General features: G+C 38.3%; 1 protein-coding gene across 1 annotated transcript; it reads right to left on the reverse strand.

Annotated features, from left to right (window-relative positions):
- Positions 1 to 1,247: 1,247 nt before the first annotated feature.
- Positions 1,248 to 9,590, reverse strand: kbtbd8 (kelch repeat and BTB (POZ) domain containing 8). The gene is made up of 4 exons (XM_067387351.1): positions 9,550 to 9,590; positions 8,403 to 8,610; positions 4,142 to 5,259; positions 1,248 to 2,155 (listed from the first exon to the last, which is right to left on the reverse strand). Exons 1-4 carry the CDS (start codon positions 9,563 to 9,565, stop codon positions 1,692 to 1,694), a joined length of 1,806 nt encoding a protein of 601 aa, XP_067243452.1. The 5' UTR covers positions 9,566 to 9,590; the 3' UTR covers positions 1,248 to 1,691.
- Between the last annotated feature and the right edge of the window lie 4,438 nt (positions 9,591 to 14,028).

The raw sequence follows: 14,028 nt of genomic DNA on the forward strand, positions 1-14,028 counted from the left end.
AGGAAATAATGTAGTGCAAAATCAGGAACCTGCATGACAAAATAAACACGAGGCCGGAAAAACAAACAAATGTCCAGAGACAATAACTTATAAGACTGACAACTTTTGGAAGCGTCAAGCAACGACAAATGGTTGTAAAATCACTGTATATTCTGTACAAGATTGTCAAAAAAGCAGCACCAAAAACAATTATTCATCTCCATAGTTTGAGACTGGAAGGGATGGAAAGAAATAAGTGTTCATTTACAGGGCATGTATGAGTACACGAAACGCTAATATATAGGAGGACTGGATTCATTTGCAAAACAGACCTTTACTGTAAGACTTCATATAGGTTTTGCTCACTCCATCACTGATGCCTGGGCTTTTCATTTGAACAGGCACTGTAACATCCCTGGATAGCAACACATCTCAATGAACGTTAACCAACAAAGGCCATTTTCCTGGAATTATTCATGAAAACGTCATCGCTTAAGTTTCTAATGCACTTTATCTAAGAAACAATGACAGAACACCTGTTATTGCTGCCATGGGGTGCAGGCTAGGACTCCTTGAACACATTTTGGCATTTTGGAGGCATTTATATTCAAACTACACCTGTAGGTTTCAGATACGAGGAGTCAATAAATAACAGTGGAAAGTAAACATCCACATTTTGGCCACCTCTTCTCCAACCCGCTCAATGTCCTCTCCTGATCTGAGCTGTTCTGTTGTTTGTTTGGCTGTCAACAAATTGCCCACTTTTGATTTCAGCTACACATATAAAGCTGGTATCCTTTTATTTTTCCTTCTCCAATATGGAGACTGAGAATAATCTTGTAACCTCACTAAAGATCTGGCTGGTGATGCGAAATTGCAAAGATATAGTTTTCGACGTGGTAGCTGGGCTCAACGAAACATCATAAAAGCAGAGTCTTAATTAAAATTAAAAACTGCTGTGATGTTGTAGCACATGGGTTGACTTAAAAAGGAAAAAGAAAAATCAAATATTAAAAAAAAGAAAAAAAATTCGACCACCTACGTGTACGTCTTGGCAAACAAATTAATTTCTCTAACAAAATTCTTAATCAAACCACAGAAAGTCTCTTTGTAGGTGGCATGGATCAACTTATACATCTGAAAAACAAAGACAAAAAAAAAAAAAAAAAAAAAAAAACAGTATTCACACTAACAGTGAGCAAAATTGCTCATCATACCCGTATGAATATTAATAGCTTTATATATTTATTTTTTCACCTAATCTTTTTTTAATTTTATTTTACTGAGCTGCTGACATACTGTTTGTCCTTAAGGACATCAACTGCTCATGTTCGCCAACAATGCATGCCAACAACCCAAGCCAAAACAGCAACATACAATGGAGCAGAAATGACTCAATATCCGCAAAAGAAAAAAATGATAATTGCACTTATGATTCACTTTTCTATCTGTAAAACAAGCGATTGTGAGGGCGCTTTGTGCACAATAGTCGAACGTAAAATACTGTGTTTTTTATTTTTTTTTTTACTTTTTCGAACAGCACCCTCAAGTTTATTGATTGAAACCTTTAACGCTTTAAGACTTCCCCTGCAGTTCTGGTGTTGGGGACACAGACAGCACCATGTATTGAGTAGTACCACCATCCCCCTCCAAAAGTATTGATCAGCTGTCTCAAACAGCCTGTTGTGTCATGATCTCCCCCTTCTCGTCATTCACAGCACTTTCTGAAGACACTGAGGGTATAGTTTGGCCACCACACACTCAAAATGTCGGCCGAGGTCCCAGAGGCGGTCCGGCGTCTCATAGACCTTTGTCCAATGGTCGGCTTCATCATCGTACTGGTAGAGAGAGTTCTTGCGGCTGGTACGGAACACGTGTTCTTCTACCATGACTTGAGTGGCTCGAACGAACAGATGCAATCGGCCCTGAAGCAGAAGCACTTTGATGTAGGGGCTGGTCGCCTGGTCGAAGGGTAGGTCTCTTTTACGGCACCAGGTGTTCTGCTCGATATCGTACACCTCAACAGTGAATGTGCGCTGGTGGTTCCTGCAGATGCCTGCTATGTAGTAGATACAGTTTTCATGCAGGGCAGCCAAGCCTTGAGTACGGGGAACGTTCATGGACGGTAAATGCCCCCAGTAGTCTTTGCGTGGGTCAAAACAGAAGAAGTACTCTCCTGAGAAAGAGTCATAATAAAAGAATGATAAATTATTAGCAAAATTATTAAAAGATTTAAATATTACAAATTAGTAATTTGTATTGCATAGTGCAAATAGCTGCTGCCTTCTTTTTAACGCAATAGATGCTATTTACACCAAGTGAAAATAGTATTCTCTTAGCGATAGATGCTATTTACACTAAGTGCAAACAGCAATTCTATTTATACCATATAAAGTATCAGTTCTTTGCAATAGGAGTAAATAGTAATTAAATGTTATCTATAGTTTTATTTTTATTAAATTAGTGTGATATTACAGTGTATTATACATTAGGAATAGGGTTTGGTTTAGAAGTACTTGCATGTAATTATGTATAATTTACTCTTATTACAGTAAGTACATGTAACATATGTAACAAGGACACTGAAATAGTTACCAAAAAAAAAAATACCAATATTTTTTAAAACAAGAGAAAGCATTGCAAATTTGTAATCATGCATGTTTCAGTGTGTAATATTGACTATAATCAACCGCAAATGATTCATGTCAAGATATCAAAACTGGACTGCTACTGAAACTGCACATGACACATTTCAACTGAAAACACGTGCTCTTTCCTGTAGGGCTGGGACAATAAATCGATGAATTAGTGTTGTGCCGATGGACGATATCATCGTCATGCCTGACCGACATCACGATGGAGAGACACCATCGTCATGCCTCCCCCCCACCCCCCCACCCCTCTCGCACGCAAGTTTAAAATATTCTGGCTGACCCCCCCCAGCGTGAGTTTTTCAAGGCGACCATTATTTAGAACGTATCACTTTATTTCCATGGTGACGCGTCATTGCTTGTCATGTCACATACTGCAGCGCTGTATGACTGATGATCTGCTTTTATTTCAGTTTTCCTTTTTTATTCAAAATATTCACTAATTTGATAACTATAACATGAAATATCTGATATTCCGATCGTCAAATATGTGAAAGTGGATGTGTTTTGCCGTTTAAACAACTTTATAATGATTGCGTTAGTTGAGGTATACACTTGATGGGCGTCGCCATGTTAGTTTGTGCCACAAGTTCTGTTGGATTCACAACATCTTATATGTATTTAAACATCCGAAACCTAAAATAAACATTATGTGGTTGAAAACACTGCATATTATATTTGTGATATATGAAAAGTGCTGCGCACATCCATCTCTGGTTTAGAGATGGACGCACACATTTGAATTTGGCAATTGATCACGTGATGCACTGCAATGAACGTTCTAATCACACCAGTGTGATCGTACGCGTCAAATGGATAAATAAAGTAATAAAGTAAAATAATGAATAATAATTATATAATAATGAAAAAATTAAATACACCCCCCCCCCCCACCGATTCTGAGCTTAGTTTTTAACAGCAGATTGTGCTCTAGGCTAGTTTTTAAACGCACACTCAAATGCTCGCGAAGAAGAGCACTGAAGAGCACTCATGGGTTTGGCTGAGTCTGAGAATGTACTTGCACCTCAGAATGCTTTTATGACATGAGATTAATGTAAACATTAATGCAAACACCCTTGTAATTCACTTCAACCTTTCGAAACTTTATGAATGATTATTCTATAAGGGTCCAAGAAATCAATCCAGAATCATTTCTCGATTCGCGATGCATCGATTTATTGTCCCAGGCCAATTTACCAGCAAATTATCAGTGCCCTTTACATTTTTCTTTCTAAATAAACTCTTTTGACCAATACCTTCTTATGCCATTTGCCTTTTCTTTTCTTTTTTTTCCAGGGGCTGAAATTTCAGTACATCCCTTAAGATTAAGAGCTACTGTAGCTCTTTTGTGCTCTCAGTTATTGCTGATTTTGCTGAGAGAGGTTAACCCACCTGACCTTATCATCTAAGCAGAGCTAAAAGACACGACAAGCCAATGAATTACAAGGATATATGTGTTTGTACACTTTGATGACCCTGATTTCAGGCGACTCTGCAATAACTCCACTCACCTTGCAGCACATAGATGCGGTCCTTATATTCTACTGTGCTGTGGAACTCCATGGCCACCGGCATGGGACTGACCGCTGTCCAGCAGTTGTCTCTGGCATCATAGCACTCCACGGATTTCAAAGCATTTCGTCCGTCCCCTTCATACACTCGACCACCCAAAGCGTAGAGTTTCCCACAGCAGTGCACTAGCCTGCAGCCGATGCGTGCCCGAAGCATGGGCGATCGTGGGAGCCACCTGTTGCCAGCATGTTCGTACTGCCAGAAGTCGCTCTCTGCGCGGTGGTCGATGCACACCTCGCTATTGCTCGGCCGATAGCCTCCAGCGATGAAGATGTCGTTCTCTGATGAGACCAAAATGCCGACCTCTCTGAGGTCATTGGGTGGCTTGCACAGCTTGTACACCTTCCCGGCAACAATGTCCAGGCAAGGCACAGTCTGCTTCTTCCCTGAGTGCTTGTGAGCCGCATCGAAGCAGATGACCATCTCGGATGCAGTCATACCCAGCCGCTGTGGGCAGCCGTTGGTGCCGTTGAGCCGACCCTTATCCGAGGAATCCCTAGACAAGGCCAAGGAAAAGGCTGGGGGTATACGGCTCAGAAAGGCCTCGTCCAAAAGGGGCAAGCGGACGCATTTGTCAAAAACTTCAGGTAAATCTGCCTCCCGACGTGGGCCGTCGTACTCCAACCAGTGCACAATGCTTTCGTACACGTGCTCCTCTTTTTCCACGTTCAAATCGTCACTGTTGAGAATGCTGACCAGCTGTTCTTTGGTCAGATGAAGAAATTCTTGCTCTCCCATCACACACAGGAACTTCTTGCGGATGTAATCCTGTGAGCGTTCGCGCAACTCCTGGTGGCCATAGGCATCTGCGAACATGAAGACCCCAATGCAGTTCTGAGGGTCTAAACGGCTGATCATAAACTGGGCACATTGGTCTTGGAGGGCTGGGATCTGGAAGATGCTGGCGGCGGTGAACAGGGCCTGCACATTAGACTCTGTGAGAGTGACCCGTGAGGTGTAAGCATAGTCCAGAACCAAATGCATGGACTCTGACTCCACGCCAACAATCCGCACCTCCCGCTGACTGCTCTCTGTAAGGCCACTTGTGAACATGGATCTGACAAAAGATAAAAACAAAACAATATTACAATGTGAACACAAAGCAGGAGCTATGAGTTGCCGAATGCAGAATTTTAGCAGAGAAAAAAAGGTGATTAGATGGGTCATCAAATAGATGGGGCTTTAACATTATTAATTTATTATCATATGAATTGAGTGGTTTAATCCAGATTTTCTGAAGAGACTCGATCACTTTATATGATGAACAGATTGAATTTAGGCTTTCATTTGTTTTTCATTTTAGACATTCATTTGTGTTCCAAAGATAAACGAAAATCTTACAGATTTGAAACAACATGATGGTGAGTAACGACAGAATTTTCATTTCTAGGTGAAATATCCCTTTAAATGTTTAAGCCAAATTTATATTAATATATCATTTTTATGACAATATGAATTTAGTTAAATATGATATTTCAATGTGCAATACCATACCACTAAAAGGTCAAGCATGAAATGTGCAAAGTTCTAAATAAGTGGCCCTTCAAAGTTGTTGTTTTTTTTTTATTATTATTATTCAATACAAGTTAAACTCTATTGGAAGAATATCCTGTGTATTGCCAATAAAAAAAAAAAAAAAATCTATCGCTTACTATGGATGCAAACCAGCAGGTCAGTGCTCCAAAGGGTTTTATAGTTTACATTTTGGTTCAAGAACTTCTATTTAGAGTTAAGAAAATTCTATTATTTATAGAATTACTGAATGAAAACCTGTTTAGTATTTGAACTATGAAATTGTTTATTCTTTTTGAAGTGGCAACCATTTTCACGAATCACAATTTCACAAATTTGATCAATATTGAGTTTTCAATTGTAATCACGATTTTGAAACAATGTTTTCTCACACACACGTCTGTATCATTTTTTGGAAACCAGCTTTATTGATATTTGCGGTCACCGGTCACCATATCTTTGCATAAAAGATACGTGAAGGCTTCGGTTATTTCTTTATGCCTTTTCAACTCTTTTCATACATTGAGCATTTTGCAAATGTCTCATTTATCGATTTTTGTTCACTTGGTTCAGAATGTGCCCTTGTTTCTATGTGAACACATTTGACGTACATCTTTAACTGATGCACTCGTGTCTTTTGGAGCATCTTGCGCAAGACACAACATTCTACACGGCGCTCAAGGTAAAAAGTTGAAATTTAAGAAATGTGTCTCTAGAATTGTGCTTCCTGTGGTTTAGAAATCATGCATGCTCACATTGTGATTTTATTATTATTTTGGTTAAATCACACAGCCCTACTGAGTAGGGTTGGGAATCGAAAAATTTATTCCAATTCTGCAACTGGATGCTTGTTATAAAATTTAAATTTCGATTCCTCTTGTCGATTCCTTTGTGTGCATTTTTATGTGATTTTAAACCATTAAAGTGCAAAAAGACTTGCATGCTGTTTTCTGTACTATGCACACATTGAAAATGCACGCACACAGAAAGCCGGCTCTCATAAAGTGCGCAAATAGTGAACCGAGTTCTCTTCCACGTCTTGCACTTTAACTGACAAATACACAAAAAATTATGTCGACATATCCAAGTAAACACAGTCGGTTTTGCCTTAAGTGACCATAAACAGTTGAGAAATAAAACGCAGACGTAACAGAATATTGAATTCGTGCATTTGGTCTTAAAGTGACAGCAGCTTAATAATTAGGGCTGGGCGATACATCGAATGCTTTTGTCACGCGCATTTCGTCAGTAAAGCCGGTTCCCTGATTACCGCTAAATCGCCATCACCTGCTTTCAAATGAAGCGGCATTTAATAGACAGAGCCGTAGATCATTGATAAGCTACGCAATATCGCGTTCAATATCGACGGCGATTCATATCGATATTGAACGCGATATTGCGTGGCTTATCAGTGAACTTCGGTTCTGTCTATTAAATGCCGTTTCATTTGAAAGCAGGTGATGGCGATTTAGCGGTAATCAGGGAACCGGCTTTACTGACGAAATGCGTGTGACAAAAGCATTCGATATATCGCCCAGCCCTATTAATAATCCCGCTGCCGTCTGTGTAAGTGATATTAATCAAACAACAAAAAAGAAAATTCACTTGCTGATCTTGACTGAATTAATTAAACTATATTTGTAATGTATATTGTGTTTATAAAGTGCAGTGCTATTTTACATTTGATTACAGTTTCTGTACCTGAACACTACAACTACCTGAAAATCTTAAAACACTGTTTATTTAATTTGTATCTTTGTTCAGTTGTATTTATTTGTGCTACTGCTAATTTGTTCTTATTTAATTACTGAGTGTTTACTTGACTTTAATAATGCTTGAGATTTATATTATTTAGGCTAGTTGTTTTTGTTAAAACCATAGGCAAACCTTGTGTAAGTTTTCTTTAGCCTGTTGATTCAGCAGCAACAAAATGTTTTGCAAAAATACTTAAAATAAATGTAAATGATATCAACGTTTATTAATTTACCTCTTTGAAGCAAAATTATGAATCGAAATGAATCAGAATTCAAACGATACCCAACCATACTACAGAGAAACATTTTAAAAAAGAAAAAAGGTCAGAGGAAAATCACTGAAAAAAGAAGGAATATGATAAGGCAAGAGTTTAAGGACACAGATTAATATTAGAAAAGCTTTCCAGCACTGGAGAGACCTAAACAAGAAGGCCTGAAAATGGACGCCAAGGTTGTGTTGTTTCTGTTCCATATGTGAGTAACACTGATTTTGCTATGTTTCAAAGAACTAAGATATGCTCTTGTTGTAATGTTAACTACAGTAACAGGACAGTTTTGAGTGTCATTGTTTGTTTGGTGCTGTTGGTGAACTTTTGCTTGTGCACTGCATGTTCATTTTTGCTGTTTTACTTGGATATACGTCACATTAGGGTAGAAAAGACAATTGCAATTTCCATTTCATGCCGACTTTAATGCTGACAAGTACTGCTATCAGCCAAAATGAATAGGAAAACACTGACTGTCTAATCAATCAGTGTAAAACTTCCACATCTGTTTATAATAAATAATTTAATGACTAAATCTTTACACATCATATCTGCAATGAATGAAGAGTCTGTGTTTAAATCTAGGCTATAGTTTGCAATTTCTCAGCAAATGTTACAAAAACAGATGACACTTAAAAGTTTAGAGGTGTGATCTGTGCAGGTGCTACCTGAAGTAAGGGCTGATGGCAGCAAGGACATTTCTGTGACAAGAGAATGTCTTCCCATGGTCCACTTCCACGACAATGTCAGTCAACTGAGCTTCGTCGTACAAGGCTTTAAGCTGCTGGAGGATGTTACAGGCATGTAGGGCATCTACCCCGTTGTAACTTGTGCTTGCTGGAGTCCCATTCTGTACTTGTAACAGCTTTCCTACGTCTACAAGACAAAAGCATTAGACAGTTGACATTATATGTCATAGTAACAATAAAGATTATGAATTACAAATATGGCTCTTTAAGAGTGATGACAGTTTTACATTCTAACCTTTAAACTGACATGTAACATGGGAAAGTGGCATTTACACTTATTTACCCCTTGATTTTTTGTCAGAACAAAACAAAAAAAGACTTGACAAAACAAAGACTTCAGTTAAGAGCTCATCAACAGATGCTTTCAACCCACAGCCTCTGTGCAAAAAGTCAATGACATTTAGGTTTATTTACTAATGTTGTTTCAGAGCCATTCAGAGTGACAAAAATAACAGACAAAACAGGTTTTCCATTAACCAACTAACCACAGCCCCCACATGGCATCAGTGTAAGAGCCTAAAAATAAACCATATGGTCTAAAGAATTAGTATTGCTTTTGACATGCTCAGACATTTATTAATCTCCTGTTAATCTGATCAAAGAAATGTTTAGTTACTACGAGTAAGCGAGTTTCGATGCTTAACTTATTAGCTGTGCTAATCCAGGTGCTGTTTTACCGGTTAGCATAACATCAGGCTAGTCCGGTCTCGAGCCATTCAAGTCCAGACTAGAGCCATTTCATAACACGAAATAAACCATGACAACGCATTAACTATCATGAAAGTACACAGTTAAACGAAGGCTAACGTTGAATGACTTGTATCGTAAACCAGCGAGCAATAAGCGAGTGTTTACACAGTCTCTCGCTGAGCTATTCTCGCTAGCTGCTACCTATCCGTACTTTTCTGCCTATATCCAAACAACCACCGGAGTTCGCCGCAAATTTGGTCAAACCGTCAAACTCTATCGCATTCCATCAAAATAAAATAATATCACAGATAAATAGCGTGTATACACGCTGGAAAACTTGTGGAAATAAGTTTGGATTTTGAAGAGAAGATCTAACCTCCACTGGCAGCCATTCTCCCCAATCTGTCTCACAGCGACTGGGAAAACGTCACTAATGGAATGGGGCCCCGGAAACAGGCAGCAGCCAATCAGCGTCGCCTGAGCGTCTGTGACAGCCAATGGGCTTTCGAGGCCGTCTGTTTTCGTAAAATAGTTCAAAGCAATATCAAGGGAGTTTATTCCATTAGGAACGCCTGTGCTTGTTTTTGTATTATGGGTAACTTATATTTATATGAAGATAAACCTTCGTGTTCTCCTCGTGAATAATAACTGGTTGACACATTTATTTTATCTTATCTTCCTCACTTGTCTATTTGTCTTCTGCTCCCATTGAAATTCTATTGACATTTATGCCATTACAAGTACTGCTTCCAAAACTTAATGCCTGAAGCTAGCCTGGTAAACAGAAACAACACGGCAGCCCCCTTTCTTTTCTTTTCATTTCACTTAGGATTTATTTGTATAGTACTTTTAACAATAGTAACTGTTGCAAAGCAGCTTTACATAATTTCAAGCCCAGACCCCCAGTGAGCAAACACAATGCCACAGTCCCCAAGAAAACTCCATGAGAGTAAAATTGGGACTAATCAGTGGTACTGGGGGAAACTTCCAGATCCAAGCCTGAAAGAATTAAGCAGGAGTAACAGAAACCGTAATATTTTCTTCTTACATTGATTTATGTAGCTGTCATGCCAGAGCCACAATTTAGCTTTAGACCGGGACAAGTGTGGATAATGCTACTACTAATTTATTTATTTTTAGTGTAATCTATGGGTTCCCACCCTTCTTTGTCATCTGAACCCCTTTGGCCTAAAATATTTACTACCCCCTGAGTTTTCAAGTGAATATTTAAATAATTTAATAACACGTTTCACGGTTAATGGTCACATGCAGGTGAACAATGCAGGTTATTTATTTATTTATTTTAATTTAGTTTTTTAATGATTTAATTATTTATTAGCTTTTAAAAATAACTCATAAACCCCCTTGTGGTTCCCTCACAAAACCCAATTTGGGAAACCCTGTAACACAATGCCTTATTTTATTTACCTATTCATCCCTCATTTATTCAGGAATTTTTATAGGTTTTAGACTTTCCGATTAAGACGAATCTAACAAAATATTGGTGATTTAAAAAGTCATTCTAAAATCAATAGAAAAATGTAGAATTTTCTATTTTTTAAAAGTTGCAGCCTGATTTTAGCACTCATACGATTTTATGTCATCATTTTTTATAGTAATTAAGCTATTATTTACAGCTACATTCTTATTTTACACCATAAAGCATCCAATATTATTTTTATATTTCCTATTATCATCAATGAATACTGTATTATATATTTTAAAATCAGCTTAAATTAATACAACAAATCAAAATATATAAAAACTATTTATTTATTTGAATAATCATGAATAATTATTATAATTATGATATCACATAGCAAAAAATAAATATCTTATTTTGCAGTGAAATGTGAGTGAGATTTACTCAAAGGATTAAATGATAGAAGTCTGTCTTTTACCAGAATATCGAGGTCAAAAAAAATAATTTAATTACAAAATAAAACATATGTATGAATGAATTCACAATAAGATCAATAACATGCATTTAGAAAATAGATTTTAGATAGGAGGATTTTCATTTCATGCCTACTTGAATCCTAACATCCATACATTTCTAACTGTATCTCTCCCTCCCTCTGTAAATTGCCATGCTGTTGTCAATCAGTAGAAGGAAACATAGGATCGTTTCAAGGTTCATTTTCAGTTATACAGAGCTAGTTTATAGGGACGCTGTCTCACACATTGCAATTCTTCCAAAAAAATTATTTCCTAAATTCACTTGTGGTTCCTGCTTGCAAATGAATAATTTATTCAAAATAATACACATTGTTCATGTTTGTTTCACATACTGATATAAAACAATGGAGTTGGAATATATTATATGTGCTGTTTCAGTTTAAGTCCTCCATTACCACACTTTCAGATCATTGGCTCTGTGTGCCCTTATCTCAGGCCAGAAGATAAAAGCACATGTTTTGGCACAGCTCGAACCATTTTCTTTTCTTCCTGTCAGTCTAGCAGAGACTAGAGATCCATTTTGACACTGTCTAACATGGCACAAAAAGATGATCCAAAATGGTATAAATGCAATCCAGGCAATCGATTTCACTTCCCACCCCCCAATTCCTTTCCTCCACAGCAGCTAGAACAGGCCATGAAATTGCATCCAGCCAATCTGAAATGAAAGGCTTTCTGTTGCCTTGGCTGTATTATATCTTTTTGCTTATGTTTACATTCCTATAGCCTGCTATTTTTATATATAGTGCTGGATTTCCTGATATCAGCGCACCATATCATCATATATCCCTGGGCCCGCACACTTTGTACTAACATCAGAGCAAAGCGGATTTACTAATTCAAAATGCGAACAGGTCAAACTTGAAAAGCTGTATTACTTGCAAAATCAGAATATGCCCAGAACTGTGGAAAGCAAGTCACACTTTAAGGTTTTAACCTTATAGCATTCCCTCAGGAAAGTCTCTCCTGCCCAATATGGCAATGCTACTTGATAAGCTGCTGTACTTTTTATCTGGAATTGCCTCAGACATTTATGGCATTTCCATTTAATCTGTTGACAGTAAAGACATTTGCTTTGTTAGCCATTCAGATTTTTTTAAGACATGCATTCACACATGTCAGGGACAGACAACACCAGTGACAACAAATATGGTAACTAGACATGATTGCTTTGCATTTCATTGTAAAGCAATTTATGGCATAATTAGGGTTAGGATCCTGATAAAATCAGGACCCTGACGTGGAGCACAGATGTCTTGTATCACCCTGAAGGGGTTTATTTTGCAATATTGATGGCTGAATGTACTTTATCCTGCTTCTCACATTAATGGATGCTCAATAAATAAACATGGACATAAAATATTGATTTGAGTTTTTATGGGACTTTACCTACATATTATCTTAAAGAGTTTGTTCACCCATCATTTACTTTTGTCACATTGACCATTGTTTGGCAAATTTTCTCTGGAGAAATGCAGTCATTTTATTATGCAGATTCCGCAATGGGTTCAAGTTTGTCACATGGATTTGCCACGCTGACCAACAGAAAGCTGCTTACTTTGAAAATATTCATGGTTCATGCGACACAATTGACAATACACAATGGATCTTTAAGACTTTCGTTCATCTTCGAAACACAAATAAAGATATTTTATAAATGTGTGTGTTCACTCATTGTCCCGACGAGCATGACTGATGTACATTCGCGGCAGATAGACGCAAGTGCCATTATGAACAAAACCAACGGTTCAAAAACAAAAATATAGTGAGAAGAGCAATGTTATACTTTTTTCCGCCTTCTCCTGCGCCGCCCGTCGTTACTAAGCAATGGAGTAAACAGCTGCTGGTTTGATGATGCAAACGAATCGCAGGTCAGACCCAAATAATATAGGCTAATATGAATACAGTCCAGTGGGGGCAGGGGGAGTGGGAAGCAATGAAACTCGGGTTCGTTCTAGGCAATCGAACCAAATGTGAAAGCACCCATAATTTAAGCCTTTATTCACATATAAACATTGATGAACATACATACACATACATCAAAACATAGAGCACATTAAACATGGTAAACAGAAGCCCAACCAGACTTTCTTGACACGTAAGAACCAATGAGGCTTGTTCTAGCACAGGGATGGGCAACTTTGGTCCTGGAGGGTCACTGTCTTGTAGAGTTTAGCTCCAACCCTGAAAGAACTCATCTACCTGTAGCTTTCTTGGCCTTGATTAGCTTGTTCAGGAGTGTTTGATTAGGGTTGGAGCTAAACTCTGCAGTATGCCGCGTTCCAGGCAACCCATAACCCGTGTTTTTCCAACCTTCTACCTGTGAAAGTGCACTGGAACAGCAGTCAAAGCCGTGACTTCCTACCCGTGAACTCGTACTAGATCGATGTACTCCCAGTTACGGGTTCTGACGTCACATAGCCCGCGAAACAACAATGGCAACCCCTACGGATGCAGTGTTTATGCAAGTGCACGGTAAAACAAAAGGTATAACAGCTTCTCTTGCCTTATGTGCCGTTTTCCTCAAATAAGCAAGGAGTAAGCACCTTTGGCGATAGAAATAATTGTTAATGAGCATAAGCCCCACACAGTCCGCCATGTTGGTTTGTTTACACTTTTACACAGTTTGGCGTGTTTTTTCTGGAACGCTACAAAGTCGTGATTTGAAATCGTCACTTACGGGCTCAAAAACCTGCCTGGAACGCAGCAGTAGAGTAGCCCTCCAGGACCGAAGTTGCCCATCCCCGTTCTAGCATGTCAAACAAGAACATTTGAGTTTCCATTTCAAGCTAGGGTCCTGGGCCACAAGGGGGGTCCATAGAAAACTTTAGAGAAAAACAGTTGTCACAATCCCGGTGTTGTGCCTTTTGTTTTGTATGGACTTTTATGTTGAAAA

Source organism: Chanodichthys erythropterus, chromosome 6, assembly GCF_024489055.1.
Source record: "Chanodichthys erythropterus isolate Z2021 chromosome 6, ASM2448905v1, whole genome shotgun sequence".
Taxonomy (NCBI): domain Eukaryota; kingdom Metazoa; phylum Chordata; class Actinopteri; order Cypriniformes; family Xenocyprididae; genus Chanodichthys; species Chanodichthys erythropterus.

Coding starts and splice junctions, on each gene's coding strand:
- kbtbd8 (XM_067387351.1), bottom strand. Junction 5,260..8,402: donor GCCATCAGCCCTTACTTCAG/GTAGCACCTGCA, acceptor ATCTTTTGTCAG/ATCCATGTTCACAAGTGGCC. Junction 2,156..4,141: donor CCGCATCTATGTGCTGCAAG/GTGAGTGGAGTT, acceptor ACTCTTTCTCAG/GAGAGTACTTCTTCTGTTTT.